General features: G+C 37.5%; 1 protein-coding gene and 1 long non-coding RNA gene across 4 annotated transcripts in view; one reads left to right on the top strand and one right to left on the bottom strand.

Moving 5' to 3' along the window:
* runx3 (RUNX family transcription factor 3) overlaps positions 1-14,312 on the bottom strand; it is a 65,398-nt gene extending 51,086 nt beyond the window's left edge. The window contains exons 1-2 of one of the 2 annotated variants that reach the window (XM_055169313.2): positions 14,120-14,312; positions 13,804-13,917 (exon numbers count right to left, since the gene is read on the bottom strand). In XM_055169313.2, the coding sequence (XP_055025288.1) occupies positions 13,804-13,861 (58 nt within the window). In that variant the 5' untranslated portion in view covers positions 13,862-13,917; positions 14,120-14,312. The remainder of the gene's footprint in view (positions 1-13,803; positions 13,918-14,119) is intronic. The other variant, XM_073873554.1, reaches the window with a different exon arrangement.
* LOC141368872 (uncharacterized) overlaps positions 1-26,471 on the top strand; it is a 196,428-nt gene that overhangs the window by 57,117 nt on the left and 112,840 nt on the right. The gene's annotated exons all lie outside the window — the stretch shown is intronic.

Below are 26,471 nucleotides of genomic sequence, written 5' to 3'. Positions count from 1 at the left end.
TTCGCGCACTCTACCAACCCAGAAGTCCTTGCGAAAGAGAAATCAGACCAATCAGATGACGGAAGGGAGGAGTTCACACTGATGGGCAACTTCTCTTCCCATTTCCGGTGTGACGCTCAAGTCTATCCCAAAATACAATATTGGTGCACCCTCTTGGACTCTTATAAAGGGTCCCTAGGGTCTGCACTACATGATGTCATCAAAGTGTGGACTCTGAGGAAGTCTGGAGTGTGCCATTTGGGACAGGGCCAAAATTATATGAGTGCTCAATCTTACAGCAAAAATCCAGCGCTTTGCCTTGGAGTCGGAAGACATTTAATAACAAATAGCTAATTTGAATATTTTTTGGTGAACTGAAGTAGTTGCCCTTTTCAAAATGTCTGTATATTCTTTAAAATACAGGATCTTGAAATACTTTAGGTTCAGAAAAGAACTTTTGCAAAGTGAAAAAATTATTAAAAGGGCCCTCAGATCTGTGTCTTGAGTTTTAGGTTCTGCGAAGCATTATACAGAATTGGAGAATAAAATGTTCTTTGTGTAACAGTTCACGAAAAAATGAAAATTTCTTTATAATTCACTCTCACATGCCATTCCTATATTACTAAATTTTATTACTCATAAAGGCTACTTTTATTATGTTTTATTGTGATGTTTGGCGAAAGAAAATAACCCTGGGTTGGAGTGACATGAGCGTGAATAAATACTAATAAAAGTTTTATTGTTGAGTGAACTATCCATTTAAAATGTTCTCCTGTTATATTTGGAATCAGTTTTAATCGTAAACTTTTATTTTGAAGTGTGTAACATCAGTGCATTAAAATAATGATCCTTACTTAGAAAGGAGTTTGAGTTGTTTTCTTTAACATAGACCAACCTGAAAAGCTCCCTTCACCCAATGCAAGTCAACGAGCTGCTTGTAAACAACTTTGTCTTTTTCTGGGAAAGGCGCCTTGAATTTAGCAAGGGAAAAAATAAGAGGAGGACCGAGCGAATCAAAAACTCATAACCTCAGGGCAACCATCATCTTATATCCTATCATTATCCTCATATTTTCAATGCCATAATTAACTTGTTTTATTGCACTCTGGCAAATAAGGGAGAGAGGAAGGGAGAGGTTTGAAGACGATTAAGGATTTTTGTCTGTGTGAGACAAAAGTTCTCATGGTCTTCTATCGTGAATCAGTCCTGCATGATTTCAGATGCATAATTAAAGTAGCTGGTGACGCATCGCTCTGAGGTTTAAATGACAAATAAAATGATTATGTGTGGACACTTCAGGGCACGCTTAAACAGGCAGATACAATCGCTACAAATGTCATTCCCATATTTTCCATTTATTTTATAACCTTCAGAGTTGCAAGTAACCGTGTTGATCATTTTATACCACCCTTTAACTTTTATATGTGGTTTTACCAGCTATAATTATGAATATGATTAATTGAATATTTTCATTTGATTTCAGTAGGAGCTTTAATATAAACAGAGGTGGACACTACTTGAGTATTTTAAGTAAATTTTCCAAAGCATCTGTGCTTTATCAGAGTGTTTGTCTTGGGAAAAAATGTACTTTAATAAAAAATGTTGACTACATTCTAAAGCATATAATCATACGGTGTATTCCTTTTATATTGCATATTAAAATTTATTTAATACCTAATTACATAAAAGTTGTGCACTTTTACTTTTCTTGAGTAAATGTACAAAAGTACTTTTTACTTAAGTAAAAAAAATACTAGATGTTTAATGTACCCAAAACTTGAAATTATGAAATGTAGTGGATTAAAAGTTATGATAATATGCTTTGGAATGTATGTTTTTTAAAGAAAAACACTGATAAAAAAACGAATACTTAAAAATGTACTTTTATGTAAGTAAAATACTTAAATAGTGTTCGCCTCTGAATATAAAGACGTCTGTAATTAGGGTATGTTTAGCTCTTGTTCACTTTCTAAAATTTGGGTTTTTTGTGTGAATATTTGTAGTATTAATAATTGTTAATCTCTAAAACCCATGTAGTATGTCTGCAACAATACAGTGGGGTAGTTTTACTCATTATTATATGTATAAGTGGGTATATTTGTAACAATCGGCAAAATACTTTGTATAGGTCTACATTGTACATTGTAATCAAAATTATTATTTTTTTTCTAAAAATCATTAGGATATTAAGTAAAGAAATATTTTTTCAAGTATTCGTATTTTATTAGTGTTTTTCATTGAAAAACATATATTTCAAAGCATATTATCATAATTTTTTACTCCACTACATTTCATAAATACAAGATTTTGCTTTACACATAATATTTATGTATGTTAAACATATAGTAATTGCTTGCTTTTACTTTAGTAAAAGTACATTTACTTTCACTTGAGTAAAAGTAAGAGAACACAGAAAATTAATGTAATTAGATATTAAATACATTTTAATATGCAATATAAAGGAATAAACGGTTTGATTTATGCTCCATGAAAATATTTTTTAAATTTTCTTATATATCTCAGATGTTATCATTAGTAATGTGTGTTGCTAATGACTTAATTTGGTCAAATTTAAAGGCGAATTTCTTAATATTTAGATTTTTTGCCGCCTCAGATTCCAGATTTTCAAATAGTTGTATCTCGGTCAAATATTGTCCTATCCTAATAAACCATGCATCAATAGAAATTTATTTTTTCAGTATTTTAATGCACTTTTTAGTTTGGTTGTGCCGCTGTGAGTTTTCTTTGTGTGTTTGCTTGAAACTGAGCATATTCAGGTGTTGGCTGAGGTCTGTGATGCTAATGGAAAATAAACTTATCAGTGTTTAAAAGCAGGTGTAAAGCTCTGTGGTTAAAAAAACGTGGTAATTTCTGATAAGTGTTTTACTTATTCATATACAGAGAAATAACAGCAAGACTTACAACTTTATAAGGTGCTCAGAATGGTGTTTGTGCAGAAGCACAGAGACTGACCAGAATCTCCTTTGAGCGTCTGATAAAATGCTTGTGGTCTGTGGCTCTGCACAGCTCGCTCAGTTTCAGCATGTTCTTATTACTGTCATCATTTCTGTAAAATATGTGAGCCCATCACTGTAGTGCTTGCAAGACTACACTGATCTTTTAGTTTTAACCTTAAGTATTAAAGTGACAACACTCATATTCAGATTTGTTTTCTACTTCTGTAATTTAAGTCTGTCTACTTGCGAATGTTTGTGCATGCACATGAATCCAGGGAAAGAGAAAATATTTTAACAGTGAAAAAATTGCATGCATCAGCATTGACATTCACAGTAACTGTTGATTCTTGTGCAGTAGATGTGCTGACAGTCATGAGTCTAGCTCCAATGCATCTCATTTAAATGCGCAACCAGCCTACACGCTACTAAAATAAGGTTTATTTTTCTTTGCAAGCACTACTTTCGTTATAAAATGCAAATCTAGTTACTATTATACCAAAGTGCTGTTACATGAAGAATCAGCAGCTGTGTTCAAACTTTTAGCTGATTGCTTGTAGTAAATCTTTCAGTTCCTCCATACTGCAAGGTTTATGCTTTAAAAATTACATAAATATATTATATCCAACACCAATGCAATACAAGTTCATTACAAGTTCCTACGCTGTTCTTTAACTTGTCTGTAGATGTGCTGCAGACTGATTTCTCATGCTAACGTCTCACTGCTATTTTGGGATGGACTGTAACCAAAGTTGTACATCGCATGAGAACACTAAAATGTGGTACAGTATTGAGTCAAACGTTTTTCATTCATACATACAGCCATATAGTTTAGTAAAGCTTAAATTATGCTGTGTGTTTTTGCATGTCTACCATAAGTATTTGGCAACATAAATCACACTTGCAAAACTGCATTAGATAATAAAATCTAACCAAGAAATATTGTTTTGAAAAAAAAGATCCACGTTCAGTTCAAAATCAAAATGCAAACTTGAACACTTCCTGGTTGGCAGATGCTAATGGAACATATCCATATCTAATGTGATGAACTTCATCTGTGGTTACTTTGCTAGGAAACATTACAGTACTTACAAAATGAAAGTGATTAAGGTTTTAGCATAATTTGTTTGCAAATGCCACTTGCCTTGACATTGTCATCTAACACAAAGACATTTATACACACTGAAAAAAATGATTAATTGAATGTAATCAATTTTTTAAGGTAAGTGGTTGCAATCAATTTATTTGAGCTACATTTAAACAAAAGTATTATATTTAAATTTTACTTTACTAATCTTTTTGTTTAAATGTATCTTAAATAAATTGACTTTTTCCCTGTCTCTGTTTTCTACCATTAAAAATCATTTTTTTCAGTGCATATAGGTGTCTACGTCACACTTAAAATATACTTTCACTAAAAAAAATTCGACTTAGCTTCAAAAGGTCAAAAGGGACGAACCCAACCCGTTCTGTATGTTGTAACCCGTTGTTGGGTCAAGTATAAACATTTCCTTAATTCATTTAACCCAACTGCTGGGTTTGTCCCTTTTTGACAAAAGCATTGGTTAAAAACAACCCAGCATTTTTTTAAAGTGTAAGTTAAATGGTTAAGTTAACTTTATGTGATAATCCAGCAAAATATCAAAATTACCCCATTATGTACTCACCTTCAAACCATCATAATTGGAGAAAACAAGGATCTAAACAACTTCTGACTTTGAAGCCCAAAAAAGTGCATCCATCCTTCACAGATGTAATCCACAAGGTTCCAAGGGGTTAATAAAGTTATTTTGCGGGTAATCGTTGCGATATTGTACGAAAAATCCATTTTAAACTTTATAAACTAAAATAACTAACTTCTGGTAACAACGCCATCTTGGACTCACGTGATTCACAAGAGTTAATGCGCAACGTACCCAGGGCAACCAACTAGGGCTGGGATAAACTAATATTCTTTTTAAACGATTAATCTAACGATTGTTTTTTTTAAAGCATCGATTAATCTAGCGATTTTTTTTTTGATGCATCGATTAATCTAACGATTCATTTTTCCCAGTCCGATTTGATTTGATTCGATTCTCGATTATCTCCCCATTAATTGACAAATAGCAATTTATACATGTTGATTTACATATCTGAATGAAAAAAACATTAATTCCTTAACATTGCAATATATATGCCGTGGAGCCACTTGCGTTGTTAATACTTTCCGGCGTCACCATTTTGGCTCTGAGGAATCGACGCACATATTTTGCGTCAACGTCATCGATTACGTCAACGCGTTGTCCCAGCCCTACAACCAACACTCACTACACTAAAACTCTTGCATAAATCACATGATTCTAAGATGGCGCCGTTACCTGAAACTATAGATATTATAGTTTATAAAGTTTAAAAATCTGGATATTTTTCTTACATAATCGCATTGATTACCCGCAGAAGACCTTTATTAACCCATTTGAGCCTTGTGGAGTACTTCTGTGAAGGATGAATGCACAATTTTGGGGTTTAAAGTCAAACTTTTTCCCTGTCTCTGTTTTCTACCATTATAAACCTTGAAACCGCAAGGACATTTACTAAAATAACTCCAAATGTGCTCGTCTGAAAGATTATGGACATGGGTATCTTAGATTGCTTAAGGGTGAGTATCAAGGGGTAATTTTGAAATTTGGCTGGAGTATCCCTTTAAGTGAACTGGTGTTAATCAAGTTAGAAATAGATTTCATATGACAAAATAATCCTGACTACATTAATAGTCATTATAGTTGTAGTTGAAAATACTGTAATGTGAAATTAGGTCATAATTGTCCATTAATCACTTGAACATGTGAGCTATAAGGATGTTAGATGCATTTATTTTAACATGCTCAAAAAAATATCAAACAGAAACTATTTTATGAGCATTTCCACTGAGCTTTCCAGTGCTGTGGATATTCTGGAAGTGCACATCCTGTCTGCTCCAAGTCATCTCATGAAGTCTGCATCGTAGTGAGGGTCTCTCGAAAATAGCTCGTCTAGACATTATAAATGACATTGACATCCATCTACCACCTCATATCATGACAGGTCATTATGTCAGGACCACCGTACACCTCTTGTTTCTGTGTCTGTGTTGTGGTAATGGGTTTAGCACACACACTGAAGAATTGACTTCCCTGGCCGCTGTCACGTACAATTACACCGAAAATACAGACTAACTCTGTGTGAATCCAGCGTACGTCTGCAGAACAGACATTCGCACACTGCCGAATTACGTGCATGGCTTTTTTTTGGCTTTTCATCATTCACGACAGTGATGTAGACAAAATGCAATTGGCTTAGATAAGTCCCACCCCATCTTCCTGTTACAACAGGAAGTACATCTGTGCGGATCAAAGTCTTCAATGGATTCTTAAGAGTGCGTAGAAAATACATCAAAAACACGTAAAAAATAGCTCTAAATAAGATCTAAATCGATTTTTTTCTTAAATTCATCTCAAACATGAAAGAGCTTTCAAAACTTCACTTATGCAACCCAAATAATGATCCATCACAAAAGATGTGCGATTACAAGAGAAAATCTCTCTCACTCATCGCAGCGATTCGATTCCCTCACGCTGGTTCATATCAGCGGCGGCAGTGACAAGAAATCCCTGTTACGCGCTCCCCTTACTCGAAACATTTCCCTAACCAACTCCAGACCGACAACAGAGCCTGCGCTTTATAAATAGGAATTGTTCTGCGCTAAATTAGACACAGAAGCCGGACCCTCCGCTGAGACCCTCATGCAGTTTTCATTACACTCTTCCCTGTCCAATATCCAGACCCTCGATATCTGGTTACAGATTTCAGTTTTTGCTATGGATGCTGATATTTCAGGACTGAGGGTAATGGGCAGCAGCGGAAAGCCTTTGAATGGCGTCCAGCGCGGTGAAGTATCAATTTATGGGAGCACGAACCATGTGTTTATGAAATTAATAAACTCTGTGCAGCCAACTTGAGTTTTGCAGGCCTTTCATAGCGCACTGGCAGATCTGCAGGCTGAGCGCTTGAGGTCCTCAAGGTCTGGCACGAACGCTTTCGCAGAGCGTATGAAAGATGTTTTCTTTAGCTAGGGCTGATGGAACAGCGAGAGGTTTCGCTTTGCTGTGGAATTCTGCTCTTTGTGTTATGCAAGGTCGGAAGATTCGACCGGAAGATTTGGGCAGTATTCGGTTGGTTGTTTCGCGGGTGTATGTAGTGGAGGCTTGTTTGCATAAATGAGATGAGTTGGCATGATGTTGTCCGTTTTATAGCATTTCTCACTTGATCACTTGAGGTCAGTGCTTTGTAAATAATTTACACAGCCATTTATGCAAACTCTTAAATTGGCAAAAATAAACTTCCTTCTTGGCTAACATGTTTATTTAAAGCAGATTACTTTACATAACATGTTGTATGCATGTCATTTGGTAAATAGACAACTATACTATTAAGGGCATGTTTATCATAAAGTTTCTCAGCATTTCCAAAATAACTTTTTGCATAGTCATACATAAAGTAGCTGATCTATTTGTTCAACCCTTGTCACAGAGAAACTATGATTTATAATGGGGTCAGTTACACTGGCTTTACTCTTATTCAAGTTCATTCAGTATCCCTTCCCTGCTGTCTCCTTCTCATCTTACATCATCCCCTGCTCTTCTCACACTATCTTCTGTTCTTCTCAGATTATCTCCTGCACTTCTTTTCTTGGATTATCTCTTGGTCTCCTCACACTTTCTCATTTACATATCCTTTGTGCGTTTCTTATCTCACACCATCTCATCTTGTTCTTCTTATCTTACACCATCTCCTCTTGTTCTTCTTGTCTCACACCATCTCCTCTTGTTCTCTTTTGTACACTCTCTCTTCTCACGCCATCTTCTCTCTGTTCTTGTCATCTTTTGCTTATCTCTACTCACATTGTCTAGTTTACTTACACCATCTTTTGTTCTTCTCTTTTCGCATTACTGTTTCTCCTCCTGCTCTTTTCTTCTCAAATCATCTCCTGCTCTTCTCAGTCCATCTGCTGCTTATCTCTACTTATATTGTTTACTGTTCTTCTCTTCTTACACCGTCTACTCTGCTTTTATCAGATCATCTCCGGCTCTTCTCAGATCATCTCCTGCTTTTCTCATATCATCTACTACTCTTCTCACACCATCAACTTTCAGTTTTTCTCAAATCATTTCCGGCTCTTCCCAGATCATCTCCTGCTCTTCTCACAACATTTACTCTCTGCTCTTCTCAGATCATTTCCAGGTCTTTCTCAGATCATCTCATTCTCTTCTTACACCATTTACTCTCTGCTCTTCCCAGATCATCTCCAGTTCTTCTCAGATCACTTCCTGTTCTTCTCACACCATCTACTCTCTGCTCTTCTTATATCATTTCCGGCTCTTCTCAGATAATCTCCGCCTTTTCTCAGATCACCTCCTTCTCTTTTTACATCATTTACTCTCGCTCTTCCCAGATCATTTCCGGTTCTTCTCAGATCACTTCCTGCTCTTCTCACACCCTCTGCTCTTCTCAGATTATTTCAGTCTCTTCCCAGATAATCTCCATCTTTTCTCAGATCATCTCCTTCTCTTTTTACACCATTTACTCTCTGCTCTTCCCAGATCATCTCCAGTTCTTCTCAGATCACTTCCTGTTCTTCTCACACCATCTACTCTCTGCTCTTCTTATATCATTTCCGGCTCTTCTCAGATCACTTCCTGTTCTTCTCACACCATCTACTCTCTGCTCTTCTTATATCATTTCCGGCTCTTCCCAGATCATCTCCTTGTCTTTTAACACGATTTACTTTCTGCTCTTCCCAGATCATCTCCAGTTCTTCTCAGATCATCTCCTGATCTTCTAACACCATCTACAATCTGCTCTTCCCAGATCATCTCCAGTTCTTCTCAGATCATCTCCAGATCTTCTAACACCATCTACACCCTGCTCTTCCCAGATCATCTCTGGCTCTTCCCATATCATCTCCCGCTCTACTCACACCATCTACTCCCTGCTCTTCTCATTTCTTAAAACAACTGCTGCTTATCTCTATTCACATTGTTTACTGTTCCTCTTTTCTCACATCAACTCCTTCTCTTATCACATCATCTGCATTTCTCTTCTCACAGTGTCTCTTGCTTATTCCAAACTTTTAACAGCCACACTTGAAAGAATTGATGAAGTCTGTGCCAGTCCTCCTACATTACATCTCTTTCTCCTACATCCTTACCCTCTCTCCCCACTTCACGTCCCCTCCGTCACGCTGCTTCTGTGTGAACAAGCTCTACTGTTGTTTGAAAATAGTATAAACAACACAACTGTTTCACATAGACAGCAGCGAGATTAAATGGAGAGGTTTGCTTTGGTCTCCTGCTTCTCAGATGTCTCTCCTGTGGGCAGTCATTTCACATGCATCTTCAGTTGGACAGTTTGTGTCTAACTGCTCAGATTTTCCCAGAGACCAAAGGTCTGGCGTCCAAAATGAGAGATTTCAATATAAAGTTTTAATTTCAGACAGCTGTGTTAAGTGACGACAGTGAAATGTCACAGGACACAAAATCTCCTTCTATGTGTATGATGTGGTTGTGTGTATGTTTGGGTCCATTTATGCAAGTATACAGGCTTATATAATTATATATATATTTATACGTTTTATGTTTGTGTGAATATGTGTGTTTTAGACGGCTGTTTTAGAGCAACAGGTGTGACCTCATTGTGGTTGCTGCAGAAGCAAACAGAGTCTGCATCAGATACACACACGCGCACACACACATACACTCGCCTTTGTCTTTCATTTGGTTTCTCACACTCACTTTTTCTCCTGTATGTGTACCGTTATGCAAGATACAGTCTGCATCGTACATATTTATTGTGCTTATTTAATACCCAGTAAAGGTTGAGATCAAAGTTAAGAGCAAGATGTATGCCCCTAAAATAGTAAATCCTTAAAATGTTTTAAATGCAAAGGTTATGTCTTTTTTATTTTATTTCTTAAAGTTTACTGTGCAAGTAAGACATTAGTAGGGTGTTCTCTACATAAAGAATGGGAAACATAGAGGCTGAATTGCATTTCGAGGACGTGTCCAACAAAAGGACTTGTTTTGTCCAACGCAGCAACATTGGTGTGAATTTAGGGTGAGACCGTCAGTTTGTCTGGTCATTGCTGGAAAAGGCACAGATCAAGAAACTTGCTTGAAAACTGTATCTTTTTTGGTTAAAATTTCAACACTTGACTTTAAATTTAAAAGGTGAATGTTAGGCATTGCACTTAATTTGGACTTTGTCTCCTTTTCTGGTTCGTAGACAATTTTTACAGATCTATAAAACTAAACTTTAACCCTAATACATGAGTGTAGTTTATTCCTCACTTCTTCTTTTTGTAATGAGAACTTAAAAGGATAGTTCACCCAAAAATGGAAATTCTATCATCATTTACTCAAATACCTGTTGTTACCAACCTGTGAAAATGTCTTTATTCTGTTGAATACAAAAGAATATATTTTGATAAATTATGGTAATTAACGGTACCCATTGACTTCCATTGTATTTGTATTTCTGACTGTGGAATGGGTACAATACTGGTTAATCAAAATATGAAGAGTTTGGTTCCAAAACGCGATAAACGGCATAAAAAAACAGTTACCACCAAAATCAGCATTGTATCAGGTCAGTATTAAAAAGTAAATTCTTAATTTTACGCAAAATCCAATATCCACCTTGTTATTCTGTCATCTTTTTTCCCAAAACGCGATAAACGCTGGTCCTCTTTCTCTGCAGAATGCAATAAATCCGCTCAACCAATCACAGCGCACCATTCCACGCATTGTAAACAATAATGGCGGCACATTGAATACACACGGAATCCTATTTTTCCTCATCTACTTTGTACTTCGTGATCAACAAACAAACAAAAACAAAATAATACTTTAATGGCATTGATAAACCTGTGGTAGTTTTCTGTGGCGGGGAAGAAATGTAAGCCACTCGGGGGACAGAAAAATGCCGGCTATTGCTTGTTCTGAAACGACAGCATCAAGCTTCTGTCATGTTAACACATTAACCCCAGGGGATCTTATGAAAAACGTTCCATTATTTTACTCGAAGTCAATGAAAATCAAGCAGGACCAAAACATTTTACAGCTGATCGCTGTCAAAAACGTTCAGCGACGACGTCCCAAGGATGACAGCAGCAATGATAGTGTTATTAATATGACAAAGTAAGTGTTTTGATTAATGCCATTAATGTTTCTTTTTTAATCAGTGTATACCACTAGTCAACTAAATGAATATAACATGGAATAGATGAATGCACATTTATATATTGATTTTATAGATTCATAGCATTTTGGGAAAAAAACTTTTGCAAAAAAATAATCAGTTTTTATAATAAATCTTTGAAAATCAAATTATGGATTTGAATTATTAATGTTTTTTTTAACCGAAAGATGCCATGTGACAGTTTGTAACAGAAAATAGTGATTTTAATTTTTCCACTTTCTTAGAAAACACAGTTTTACCAAAATTAGTCAAAATGGATTTATTGCGTTTTGGAACCAAACTCTTCATATCTTCTTTTGTGTTCAACAAAATAAAGAAACTCATACCCGTACAGGGTTAGAACAACATGAGGGTGATTTAAAAAAATATTTTAATTGGATCATGCAATTTCAATTGACATAGTTCTTATCCTGAATTTATAAGACACACCCTTAGTCGTACAACAGCTGTCCTAAAATTTGAGTGTTTTGCGCTTCAAAATTTTAAAAGATTCAGATTCAGACTTGGGAACATGATAGATTCTGGTGATTCACTCCGAATTGAATAAAAAGTATATTGTACTGGATATTTACTATGGTGTTTTCTTGTTTATATCTGCTCGGAGCAAAATGCTTTTAACACTGAAAAACTTAAAGCTGAATTCAGAGCTCATGTAAATTTGCCTTCACATTTTTCAAAATTTAACAATAAATTACTTTTATTTATGGGTGACGGTCACCATTTTCATCCTCTCCTCTCAAACCACCTAGTTCCATTATGATATGATATTAGATTTAACTGTATCGTCATTACACAAATACAAGTACAAGGCAACAAAATGCAGTTTAGGTCAAACCAGCACCAAGTGCAAAAGCAATATAAAAAGTAGTGCAGGATATCAGCATAAGTGCAGGATTAGGTGATACTATGGAAATAATTTACAGGTAGGTGTGTACTATGAACAAAATATACAGAAATGTACAAATGGATATGTACATAATAAATGAGACTATACAGAACAGTAGTGAATTAAATATTAAGTAGTGCATGAATTAATTATGGACTGTAGCTAACATGTACAGTTTTACAATCTTACTGTATCACTTCATGATAAATGCAATCATTTAAGGATACTGTAGTGTTAACCAACTGAAATATACACAAGTTAACTAACTTTTTCAAATGTGCAAATGTGTGACTCTGATTGGATGAGCCACATTTAAAGTTGATTGGCTATTGTAAAAATCTACATGCTAATGAATGAACTATATTACCTGGCGAAAGAAATGTTTTTCGGATTATTAGTACTGGATATTATCATATTTCTGTTTATGAAACAGAACTGTCAATTTTATCACATTATGGTGATTTTTACATCAGCTAAGGAGAGTTTTTAGGCATGTGAAGTGTATAATTGCTTGCTTTAACCAATGTTTTGATAAATAACAAAGTTTAAAAATACAAAATGATTACAGATAAGGATAACATGCTTTTTACAACCACACGTCATGAGATGGAAACTTGATTTTGGGAATTGGTCGGATTGTGAAAATTGGGCATTGCATGTCAGGTGATTGGAGAGGTTTGATGTGAGGTCAGCCATTACGCATAGGCAAGTTATTTAATTTTGATTACGATTTCAATTAAATAATGCTTACAAATAAACGGTGCAAGAAAAGACCAGGAAAGCACATCGGCCATTTTCATTTTAAGTTGGAATATTAATCTGTACATGACCATCACACGCTGACAATCACGTAAACCATCCCTGAGTTTGTTTTTTAAGCACATTCTAGACAAAAACGTCCCGGCACCTCATCACACGTGTTGACGTTGCCATGGGGACAAATGGAGGAGAAGGAGCTCAGGAGATGCAAATGCCGGTAAATCGCTAATGTTGACTTGGGCTCGTACCCACACATATACACAGCGACCACAGAGATGCTGAGAGTGCCCTGGCTCCACAAGTTGACTGGTTTGCGAGTTCCAGTAAAGGTTGGTCTAGTTGGTTCCTCCCTTGCGTCCTGCGCTAAAAGTACGTTTATGGTGCTAATGCTTGTGGTGAGCAGCCCATTATGATCCAAACCCATCAGAACGGCTTCAAACGGTCCTCAGACTGCAGCGTTATAAAACAAACATCTTACGGCACATTAATCTGAAGGTATCTGACGTACATGCAGCAGGGAGTTTGGCTTAAATGATGCATTGAATAACCTTATTTTGGCATAGTTGACATTCATAGTAAGACCATTCGGACTTATCAACGCAACTTCTATGTAATACATTTATAAATACTCCAAAACTTTTTGTCTCATCATCATAGATATTTAAAGCTGTCCACACAAGAATTGAAGTCTCTTCCATAAACTGACAGGCTATCAAATGGATAAGTGAAAAGGTGTTATGATAGTTCTCAGAGGAGTCTGTTTTCCCTATAGCCTACATTCATAAACCCACACATACGCATACAGTCACACGTATGAAAACTGCCAAACTGCCACAGTCACACTATCCACAATGACTACAGAAGACACACAGATCATCTCCAATGACCGTTACGACTGTCACTGGCAACAGCAAAAGAGGAATAATAATGATTTGGTGGGCGACTTACCTCGCAATAAACTAGACGAGTAATTGGAGAACGCGTCAAAGATGCTGTTTGAAGCCATGTGTCCCGTTCAGGAGGGAAAACGACTGGCCTCTCCGATCCCTCAACGACGAAAGCCTGAGAGGACGACAGTTCGAGAGAGAGAAATAAAGGAACTACATAGACTGCCTGCAACCAAGAATTTGGGGTTTGAGAATGCCACAGGAATCTTCTGCCACAAGCCGACTAACAGAACTGCATATGTGCTGTGTGGTGAAAGCGAGCGAGAGAGCAAGCGAGAAAGACCAAGTGAGGGACACCGACCATGACATGGACTCACCTGAAGATGAAGACTCTCTCTTTCTTTCTCTCTCTCTCTCTCTCTCTCTCCCTTTCGCTCTCTCTCTCTGGTGGTTGTTGTAGTATTATAAGGGTGGTTTAGGCGAATAGTTGAAACTTCAGGTGTCTGACACTCAAGCAGCGGTGATCTCCGTGGTAACGGCCTGTCAGTCGCATGTCTGAGGTATCCGAGGTCACAGCTCCCGCGGTAGCGCTGCTGCACGGCAATCCCACGATCTGATTGGTGGAACTTGGATCATGTGACTCTCTCTCTTTCTCTCTCTCTCTTACTTGCATGCAAGTTCTCTCTCCCTTCACATAGTTTTTCTCATCTCTCTGATTGGCTGATGGTAATTTCTCAAAAGCTGATGGGCCTTCCAGAACAGCGGCCACAAACGTATGCAACCCGCACCAAAGACGCAAACTCTTTGCGAGGGGGAAATTAAGGAAAACACGGAATATGAGAGGATTGTCAGGAGGGTTGTGTTGAAATGTGTATATGAGCGTGTGAGTTTTTTGGTGGTTTTGGGCCTGTTAAACCACCCCTCCACCCTCACTCACCACTTGATAGTATCTCAATGTTACTCTCATTAAAAACAGCCGTGCCAGTCATTTCAGCCTTCCTCTAACTTAGTTTTAGCCTCGTTTTTACCCAATACTCAATGCTCACTGAATTCGACATGTTTGTGGTGGCCTACTTTTTTATTTCCAAAATATCTATGCTAGTTGCACATATGACCTGATTTTAGTGACCCTTTTAAAAGTAAATGTGTTTATCTGTTGATCTACAAGCAGTTAAGTAACGGTTTAAATGTGAAGGTTTAAATGCCAAGGTGGCACTTTGGGGAATGGGTGAATTTTGACATAGTACACCTGCGTAGTAGAAAAATCGTTTCTGTCAACTTACTCAACAGGGTTTTTGTAAAGGGAAAATCACATTTATTTTCTGTAGCACAAATGGTGGAGCACTACGTCTGCTTCACAAAGGTCATGGGTTTGATCCCAGGAAACATGCATAGTTTTATAATAAATGTACTTTCTCAGAAAAAAGACACAAGAGTTGTACCTTTTTGTCACTGGGACAGTACCTTTTAAAAAGATCCTAACATTTAGCTAGAGATATGTACCAGCATGTGCCTTAGAGGTACCAATATGTACCTTTTAGGTAAAAAATTTACTTTTTGAACAGGTACCGTCCCAGTGACAACTTTTTTCTGAGAGTGTTTATATTCAATTCAATCTAAGGGGCCGTTCACATGTCACGCCTAAAACTCATGAAAAACGCTAGACGAGCTTTCTCCTTCTTTCCAAAGCGCTCGGGCAGTTGCGCTCCTGAGGTTCTTGTCACATGACCTGCGGTGCTCTTGCGACAATCAGATGTTTTTAACACAATGCGGTGGGGATGCGCCTGAAAAACAAGCATACCGCGCACCTACATTTGAAATAACGAACTTGAGCATGCAAAAGACGCCATATGTGAATGGCCCCTAAGTCATTTTGGATAAAAATTACTGCAAAATCAATCAAGAAATTGGTACCATATCCAAGTACTCTGTACTTTTTGTTCAAATTTGTATATTACTTGCCCATAATGCCAATTTACTTGTGTGGGGGCAGTACCCATTTAAAATGTCTTAATTTGTACCATTTAGGTACAGATATGTACATTTGGTACCAATATTTACATCTGAAGTACTTATATTAACTATTTAAGTGCAAAGGTGTACTTTCTGAAAGGGTAAATTGTAAATCACAAATGTCTAGGGAGTGTGGCCTATGATGAGGCCACAGAATGACTTCATATTTCAACCTTGTCCCAACCACACAAACACACATATACAGTGTATAAGGCAAAATTATCACATAGTTTCCTGTGTGAAAATAACTCGGCTTAATCAAGAAAGTTGCCACATGGTGGTCATGTATGTTTTGTTTGTTCATGTATGTTTTGTGTGAACTTAGAATCTTGATGTCCCAGTACTTACACTTTTTTTATTAATTTTAAATGTTTTGAGCGTCGGTCCATTAACTATTGGTATGTGTTTTAAAAGCAAGCTTTTTCAATTTCATACAGTGCCTAAGTAGCTACATCAGTGGTTCTCAAACTGGGCGCCACAAGGCTGTGCCAGGGGTCCCCAGTTTTCTGAAATTTGATAAAATATATTCATTTATCATAAATTCTGTGTAATTTAACCTCAGAAAATTAAGGCTAACAGTACTAAATTGTATCATTTATCATGTTTTATTTTATTTAAAAAAAAAAATTATTGTCATAAATTTTCTTTAAGGGGGCCTCGAAGGGATGCACCACACACAAGGGGATCCACTGAGCTACAGTATTCTGTACAGCCATGGTGACAGCCTAAAGAAAAATCGTTGTAAAGTTTGTGATATTTTGATGAATGATTATGATTAGGGATGCACAATATATCGTCATATAATCGGAATCTGCAGATAAATGCATATTTTTCCACTTTTGGACATAAAACAGAAATGCAGTTTGTACGGTCTTGCACTTGTGGGATTTCATGACATAATTTTAACGAGTATAAAGCAAAACTATTTGCATCTCTCGTATTGGTAGATGTCATTTACTTTATTTGCATCCATAATTATTATGATGGCAGTTTTTCGTTCTTTAGAGTAGCAAGCACAGAAGACAGGAAATGTCAAAAGTTATTGTATTAAAACTTAGAGGACAAAGATCATGGAGACCTTCCCAAGCTTTGTTTGTATAACCGTGCATAAATTTAGCAAGTAGCCCACTAGTGCTTGTATTTCCGAAGAGCGTGCGTCCCGTTCGGATGTAGAGGACGGGGCCGTCCAGCCCTTATCCATAGACACAAACACCATCTGCTCAGTGTTTGGGAAACGGGTTTCTTAGCAGCGTTCTTCACTAACCACAAGCAAAAATGGTCAGAGCAGCACCGCAGCGATCGGACCGAGCTGTTTTCTCTCTCTCTCTCTCTTGTTTATCAAGCCCCTGTATTTAAGTTTAATATAACTGCAGTATTTTGCTGAGAGACCTGCGGTGGGGTGATCGCTGCCAATGTCCCTCCACCCCACGGGTGGGGCAGAGCGGGGTGGTGGCTAAAGCGTGCGGTCGCAAGCGCAGATGTGCAGGGGCTTATTTTGTGGTGTATAAATTGCAGGCTGCCCCATGTGCAACTCATAAAGGGGAAACACAGCAAAGGACAGAATGAAAAGTGCAGTGATGAGGCCACATTCACTTCAAACGCTTTTCGGAGCAAAAACGCCCAGAGAATCTAAATCGGTCCATCCCGCCGAAGGGAGATCAAGATTTTCGAACAAAAGGATGAGAAAGTATCCCAGTGCAAGGTTTCATCTCCTTAAATTAAACCGTTTTTGAGGCTTGATACCGTTATGCTGTAATGCACATCTGCATGACATACAGGATCACCATGTAGTTGTTTGCTGATGTGATGACTTGGAAAGAATGTGTTGACATCTACGAAGAAGCGCGAATGTGAAGTTATTCAACAACAGGAGAAAATAATCGTTAGGCCGTTTCAGCAAAACATTTACCACAGTCCTTAAAGCAAGAATTTCTTTGAACTCCCTCTCACGCCCTTTTCTGTAATTTCTTTCTCTATGAAAGTGTGAAAATTGTATTTTACACGCTATACATTTCTTTGTCAGGTCTTCTTTGAGATCTTCTTCATGGGGAAGTGAATGTTCATGTGTTAACAGAAGAAAACACAATCCCTTGCTTCTCTTGTGTGGTTGTGGGTAGAGTAAAGTATCCATATATCGACCTTGTTACTGTTTTGGCAGGGCTGTTTGTCTTTTGCAGTATTAATGTTATTGACTTTCATTGATGTTATTGACTTTCATAAAATCCCTTGTACAGTATGAAAGTAAATGAATTTAAAACTACAAAAAAGAATTGTCAAGATAAATGTGCGAGAACAAGAAAACCTAGGCGGGTTTGTTGGTCTGAGCTCGTCTCCCAGCCTGGTCAGACTGGTCTGTTGGATGGTTTTGGGGACTGTATAGCTGGTTGGGCTGGAAGACCAGAAAACCAGCTTAGGGAAGTTTCTTTTGTTAGTCCTCCAAGGTTTATTTGTTGTGTTGTTTGAATACTCGCAGTTCACGTGCAGATTGTGAAACCTGAAGGTTGGTTATTTTGGTGTTGTGGGTGGTTTGCTACAGTCATGTTAATTGGTTGTACATGTCATTGACACCAGGGTTTGGGAGTTACAGCTAAACTATTTGGTCTTAAATGAGCGATTTTGAAAAAAGTTTAAAATTAATATAAATCATGAATCTTGAATGATCTAGTAATATGAAGGACATAGTAAAGGGAATGAAACTGATAGATTTGGCATGTTTATCGGCATGGCACAGTGATAAGCCCCTCCCCTTTCCACAGAGCTGTACCCACACCCCCCTTTCTGTTTTCTCACACCAGCTCTCAACCACAAGGCCTTTTTACCGGCACGACAGCACATCACTCCACCAATTCCCCACAAATTTCTCATCTTCTCGTAAAAAATGTATTAAACACAAATTTGCTTGGGCAAAGTCTTATTTCATTGGTGCTAAATTTTTATTTAATTTTATACAGTTGTTCATATGTTTTGTAGTAAATTTGCATTCTTTGCTTTGTTCTATATGCCAAGTAATTTTTTTAACTCTTAAGGTTGTATTTAAAAACACTAGTTAATGCATTATCTAACATGAACTAACAATAATGAATCCTTTTACAGTATTTATTCATCTTAGTTCATGTTAACATCAGCATTTAACAATACATTTTAAAAATCAAATATTGTAATTAGTTATTTTGATAATTAGTTAACTCCATGTATTGCCAAAACATCTGAAAAAGCAGTTTTCAATCAGGTATCTTTCTTTCTATCAGTTAACAACCTACTTGATGACAAGCAGTCATGCTTTACATGCAAACACTCCAGCGAAACAACATTGCCGTTGGTCACCGAAGCATTACGGCTAGCGAAGGCGGAATCCAAATCCTTGGTTCTGATTCTGCTAGACCTGTTGGCAGCTTTTTACACAGTCAACCATGGTACTAGCCACCCTATCGTCGCTAGGGATAATAGGTACTCCTCTCCAATGGTTTAAATCTTATCTCTCTGATAGATCCTTCAGGGTGTCATGGAGGGGCACATTGCCCACAGCCCACCAGATGGTCACTGGGGTCCCTCAGGGATCAGTGCTTGGTCCACTCCTTTTATACATAACATCCTTAGGACCTATCATACAGGCACATGGCTTCTCCTACCACTGCTATGCTGATGACACCCAGATCTTCTTTTCATTTTACCCAGACAATACCATAATAGCAGCACGCATTACAGTCTGCTTAGAATGAAGAAACACCACCTCCAGCTGAGCCTAGCGAAGACAGAGCTGCTTGAATTTTCGGTACAACCCAAGATAAAGCCTATCCATTCAACTGGTCAACACAACCAATTGAAGCGCGTTTCAGGTATAAGTCACTACTGCTCAGTAACAGAACTTTCACTGGCACTGCACCGGAATACTTTCACACTTTCCTGCATTCCTACACCCCATCCAGAACCTTACGTTCAGCAAAGGAGAGGCACCTTGTCTAACCTTCACAAATGCACTAAATCACTTTCCCGCTCATTTTCCTTCACTTCTCCATAGGGCTGAGCGATATGGCCAAAAAAATTATCAAGAAAATGTTTACCATATCAGTCACTTTAAGACCCAAAACAGATTGCTTTAAGTTTCAATATACTGAGTAGCATCCAGCTGTTTATGTTCACTTAAACAAGAAAGAAAACTTAGTTCAGTGATCACGTGTGTTATACATATACGAGCTAATCACTGATAAATGGATGTCAAGAGCGTCATGTTGCTGTGGGAACGAACACTCATACAGTATATTCACTGCAGTGGTGGATCTGCTGTTTTTCCTGACATTGTGAATGTCCTGTAAATATACTTTTAAAGCCGTGCGGATGTGTGCGTGAGCAAGGCAAACGCTGAAAGAAAGTACAGTATACTGTACCTATTTTGTCTGCTGTGTTTCGGGCTTTGACAAACCATGTTTGCGCGTCCAACATTACACAAAAGGAAAATGTTTCCGTGTATTTGTATTCTGTGATTCCGTCCGTGTTATCCGCATTACGAAAATCATAGGGCTCTACTAATAAATGAATAGCTTGCCCTTATCTAACTCCACTCTTTAAAATCTAACTGACACTGTGATTTAAACCAAGAGCGCGTGCCGCATCCGGAAGTGCTTGCGCAACATTACACACAGTGCGTAAACATGATCGATCACTTATCGTACAGTCGTTATATCGGGAAATTTATATCGGGAAAATTATCGTTACAGAATTATCGCCCTGCTGATGGAATGATCTTCCTATAGGAGTCCGATCAGCCACATCTCTCACTACATTTAAAAATCAACTAAAAACTCATATTTTCTAAAGATACTGGACAAATTGATACTGACTGTAGACACACCTCTTCTGTCTTAAAAAAATCCACTAACTCTCTTTTTCTTTCAACAGGTATTGTTTTAGAATTGCGAAAACTTGTAACTTGGTACAAGCCTCTAGGGTTGTGCCGATAGACGATAGTATCGTGTATCGACGATCTTCAGACATATCGCCATTGGCAGGCTTTCATGGCGATAGTCATGACGATAGTTGGCGAATGGTTATTATTATTATTATTATCATCATCATAGTTTTATATTAACACCCACAATGCATGCTTTTCCTCACATGAGGGTTTGTGTGCTTCCTTTTACGTGGAGAGCTTGTAAAGAGAGAATTCCTTCTTGCACGTACCTGCACTTAATGCGCGCTTCTTGGTCTCCTTCTACCACTAAATCCAGCGCGCCGCGACATAAGCAGCTGCGCTTCTCGTCTCACGTGCACGCGCTCTTGCGTCTGTCCGAAGTCTAAACATAAACTAAAGTAGTAATCCTTATGTATTTGTTCAGTTTAATGCGTTTCATGCGAGCTGAGGCAAACTTTACTTTTTGTTTAAAATATGACCCGCTGCATAGCGCCTCACTCTCGCGTACGTGCAGAAAGCTGCGCTCTGTCCGAAGTCAGATCACTAGGTATTAATCCTGTTTATGATATGCATTTCAAGAAGTTGTAGCAACACGTCCCTCGTGTTTAATATATGATTGTGTTTAAAAGTTCCGCTGGACCGATGCGTTTAAAAAGGCACCTCATGAGAGCACCACTGCTTGACACGTGTAGTCTTCTGCAACAGCACTAAACCAATGCATTGAATTGTTTGTATGTGCGCACACGTGTGTGTGTGCGTGCGCAGATGCATGTTTTTACAGTTATTAAGTAATCATGGTTAGGGTTTTAATGACGTGCTCGCATTAATGGCATCAGTTTTAAGAAGGTTGCGGTCATGAAGGTGTTGCTCTTGTTCTTTTTTTGTCCACCAATCAAGGGACTTGTTATAAAGAGTAAAAAATTAACAAATAAAAAAATTAGTAAACTACTGCCCCGCCCCCCGATACTATCGTGTATCGCCGATCTCACAGGCTGACGATAGGACGATCTGAAAATAGGGCTTATCGCCCAACACTACAAGCCTCTATCGCCCAACACTACAAGCCTCTATATGACAATTTGCCTGATTGTTTTCTTTTCTTTGTAAGTCGCTTTGGATAAAAGCGTCTGCTAAATGCCTAAATGTAAATGCACAATGAACTAACATGAACAGTTGTATTTGCATTAACTAACATTAGGCAAGGCAAGGGAAGGGAAGTTTATTTGTATAGCACATGTCATACACAAAGGTTATTTTAAAGTGCTTTACATAGAAATAAGTGTAAAAAAAACTGTAAAAATAAGAAACCTTTAAAAGTGATAGTTCATCCAAAAAACAAAAAAAAATCGAAATTCTCTCATGTTGTTCTAAGTCTGAATTAGTTTCATTATTCTATTGAACACAAAAGAAGATATTTACTATCCGCACAGTTGTACCCCCGGCAGTAGGAAATATACTTACTATGGAAGTCAATGGGTACTGTCAACTGTGTGCTTACCATCATTAATCAAATATCTTCTTTTGTCTTCCCAAGAATAATTATTTTTCACAGGTTTGGAACAACATGAGTACATGATGACATAATTTTAATTTTTGTGTGAAATACCCCTTTAACAAAGATTAATAAATGGTAAAATAAAGACAGTACATTGCTCATTATTAGCCCATGTTAGCTAATGCATTTACTAATGTTAACAATGCAGCCGAATTTTAAAGTATTACTTGTTTTTCTTTATCAAAAGTGCACTTAAAATGTGGAGAAATTTTTCGTCAGGCTGCATTATCACTCCTGTAGCTCTAAAATGGCTCTCGACACCCATCGCCTTTCAGTAAGTTCCTAAAAAAGATGATGTCTGCCGGGTTTACGTGGCTTTTTGCAAAACAGCCCAACAGACTCTTTCTCATTAGAAAGACTTACCATTGTTCATCATAAAAACATAAGTCACTTTTTGAAGAACCAAATATTATTTTTTCTAAATTAAACTTTATTGTCACAGGTACAAAGTCAAATAAATGCAGACTGCATTTACACTATTATGGTCCACTATGAATTATTGCTTTATGGCAAACACTCTATCATGACCAGTGTTGGGGGTAACACATTACAAGTAACGCGCATTACGTAATAATATTACTTTCCTGAAGAAACGAGTAAAGTAACGCATTACTTTATAAATGTACACATTAATATTTTTAGTTACTTTTCAGTTTAATTAATATAATTTAAAAAGAAAATAATGTACTGAATTAAACTGAACATATTAACGTAGAATTATGCACTCTGTGCCCCTGAGCCAGAACAGTTTGAGTTAGAAACGGAGATGGCAGACCAGAGCCTGACATTTTTGCGATCATAAAAAACACCTGCAAGACCTGAAAAAGATCAAGCCAAGTAAGAAAAAGTAACTTAAAAGTAGCGTAAGCATTACTTTCCATGAAAAGTAACTAAGTAACGCAACTAGTTACTTTTTTGGGGAGTAACCTAAAATTGTAATGCATTACTTTTAAAAGTAACTTTCCCCAACACTGATCACAACTTCTTAACCAGTGTAGTCGAAAAATTATTTCATACACTCTAAAAACTGCTGGGTCATTCTCAACCCAGGGTCAAAAAGGGACAAGCCCAGCCCTTTGGGTGGTAATTGAACCTATGCTGGGTTGTTTTAACCCATTGTTGGGTCAAATATAAAAATTTTCTGGGCTAATTTAACCCAAAGCCTGGGCTAGTCCCTTTTTGACCCAATGATAGGTTGAAAATATTTCAGCATTTTTTTATAGCGTTAAACTTTTTAGTACGCTATTTCTCACACACTGATCTTCCTCTGCCTTGTCTTTCACTGTAAGCATAGACTCAACTTAATTGATGTTTTTTTTAAGTTGATTCAACTTAAAAAAATATAGGGTAAATCGCTGCCCTAAAATTTCAAATTTGCCTCGTTAAACAAACAATTAACTTTAAGTTAAATCTACTTGATATTGCTGAACAGGCCAATTAAATGTTTCCTTCTCTGAAAATAAAATGTTTCATTCCAGCAATATGTCCTTGTTAGATTAACGAAACATTTCCTGTTCTACAAATGGTGAGTTAACAATATGAAAAACTTTATTTCACAACTCTTATTTTAACAAAGTTTTACAAATCATTTAATGTTAAAAGAACTCTGCAATATTTCCTTATCAAAAAATAGGTCACTTTGCAAAGTAAAGGTAACTTCAAGTAAAGCAAAGGTTTCAACTTCACACAGAAACGTCAACACACACGTCTCAATAATGAGGACAGAAAAATGAAGTGAAAAAATGAGGTCTTTAGGACAAAAATAATAAGCAACATCGATAAAAAAACAACTGCAGTAAAAATAAAGACAAAATCAGCAATATAACAGTAACAGTTAATTTATGCATGCTGCAATGCATGATGGGTAAATGGGTTTATTCAACCCAAAATGTCTTGTTAAATGAGAGAAATCATGCAATTCGTGTATTAAACTAAAAAACTTTAGGGTTTAGGTTAAGTGTACTATGTTCAGTAATGGCGATCACAAAATAACCTCTTCTACATTATGGTTGCTTTACTCTAAAGTCATTTTAGGAAAATCTTTTCAACCCAGCATTGGGTGAGAAAGGGAAAAACCCAGCCGTTTGTGTTTATATGTGACCCAACAATAAGTTAAAACAACCCAGCATTTTGGGTTGAAACAACCCAGCATAGGATAAATTACATCCACGATGTTTGGGTATGTTTCTTTCTGACCCAATGTTGGGTTGAAAATAACCCAGCATTTTTTTAGTGTGGAGGGAGAAGACTGATATCTTTGGCAAAAGTCTTAAATGACAATAATAAATGATTAAATAACATATCTTCAACTAACCATTAAACATGAAATCTTCAAAGTCTTTAACAATTGATGATTGTCTCTTTTTTTTGGAAGACGGGACTTTTGCCACATTTGTACCCATTTGCAATACTGCGGCATCTTGTTAATATCCGTTATCTTTGTCTGCGCCCCAACGCAGCCGCTATTGGGGTAAACCTGCACAAATGTGGGGTTACAGAGCTCCACTGGCAGACTCCACTGCGTGGGAGCCTTGAAAGCCACGCTCTGCACCTCAAGATTCACCATCTCACATTCCTCAAACCAGACCAGGCCAGATCACAGCAGATTTGGGCCAGAGCATGGTCGACCAAAACCCAACCACCAACCTCTGCTCCCTGTCGTTCAGAGCGCTTCAAACATGCAGATCTGTGTCACATGCCGGCGTGCCAGTTTATGCCCGTTCACAATTATCGTTTTTGCTCTCCCACGGTTCAAGCTGGCTGACATTTTCTCAGTTTCGCTCGTGTGTGGTGTTGGTGAAACAAACATGTCGCTTCTCATCATGCCAGGCCTGTCGGGGGTTCAGACAACAACGCGGATATCAGTCAAATGTTTTTAAGCACTCATCTACAGTATATAAATCTTTGTTTGCTCGTGTCCGTATACGATTGGCTGTGCATTAGCACGTTCGCTTGTGCGTTTATGATGTGCATGTGGATTTTCTGAGTTGCGTGCTACGGCTCCAATGACTGTCAGTATTAGATACGTGTGAGTGGTTTTGTGTGTGTGCATGGTCTATCTATGGGTTAGTGTTTGTGTGCGTGTATATTAGACCTGTTGATTTCCTGTGGTGCAGACAGAGGTTTGAAAGTGGCAGACTAAAAGAAAAGCTTCGCTACAGGATGTTCAGATGTTGTTCTCACTGAATGTACACAGACACGGGAGAGATGCATTTGCATGCGTGTGTATTTCAGTGCGTGTGAATATCATGCTATCACGGATGCATGTGTGACACCATATATGATTTTTGTAAAAATAAAATAATTTCTACTCTTAAGAGTCAGTGTTGCGTGCATTCTCATGATCTGCGATCTAAGAGCCGTATGCAGATAAAATTATGCCTGCATACAGAGAAATGAGATAAGAAATGTTAAGCACCATATCAGTTGAGTGGCACAGCAGGAGTTTAGATATAGACGCATGATATACAAAGGCATCTGGTGTTTAGTGATGACGTGCACGATAGCACTGTCAGATAAATAATAACTAAATATCAGCACAAAGATACATACGTTGTAACAACGGTAGGTGCAAACGCTTTTATCCAAAGCTACTAGCCATGCATTTTTTCAACATGTGTGTTTCTTGGGTTCAAACCACAACTTTTAGCACTGCCAACGCAATGCTCTACCACTGTGTTATACTGTAGGACAGGTTCTGTCTCCCTGTTATAAAAAACATTTGTGACCCTTCACCACAAAAGTAGTCATACGGTTCAATTATTTGATATTGAGATTTGTACATCATCTGTAAGTTGAATAGGCTTTCTATTGATGTACTGTGCTGGATGTAATATTTGGCCAAAATACAACTATTTGAAAAACTAAAATCTGATTTTAAAGTTGTCCAAATGAAGTCCATAGTAACACATATTACTAATGATAAATATAGGTTTAAAATATTTATTTTAGGAAATAGTAGCTCCAGATATCCTTACTTCCTCAAACGCATTGATTTTGTACAAAACTCATCGATTTGAAAAGCTCTGTGTCCCTGATTGGCCAGCTAATCTGTACGTTGTGATTTGCCTGAATACCTCTGACGCTCATTACCATGTTTGAAAGATTCGCTCACAATGCAATGCTAACAGGAGTTAACTTACAGGCTGTGAGTCCGAATCGGGAGGAATTAGTATAATGTCGGTCTTTACTACATCACCAATCCCAGGAAGTAAACTGTTGCCTACAATCCATGTGTTTGTTGTAGTCCATA

This window comes from Misgurnus anguillicaudatus, chromosome 11 (genome assembly GCF_027580225.2).
Source record: "Misgurnus anguillicaudatus chromosome 11, ASM2758022v2, whole genome shotgun sequence".
Classification (NCBI taxonomy): Eukaryota; Metazoa; Chordata; class Actinopteri; order Cypriniformes; family Cobitidae; genus Misgurnus; species Misgurnus anguillicaudatus.
The sequence above is the reverse complement of the archived record's forward strand: the minus strand, read 5'-3'. Positions and strand labels throughout refer to the sequence as shown.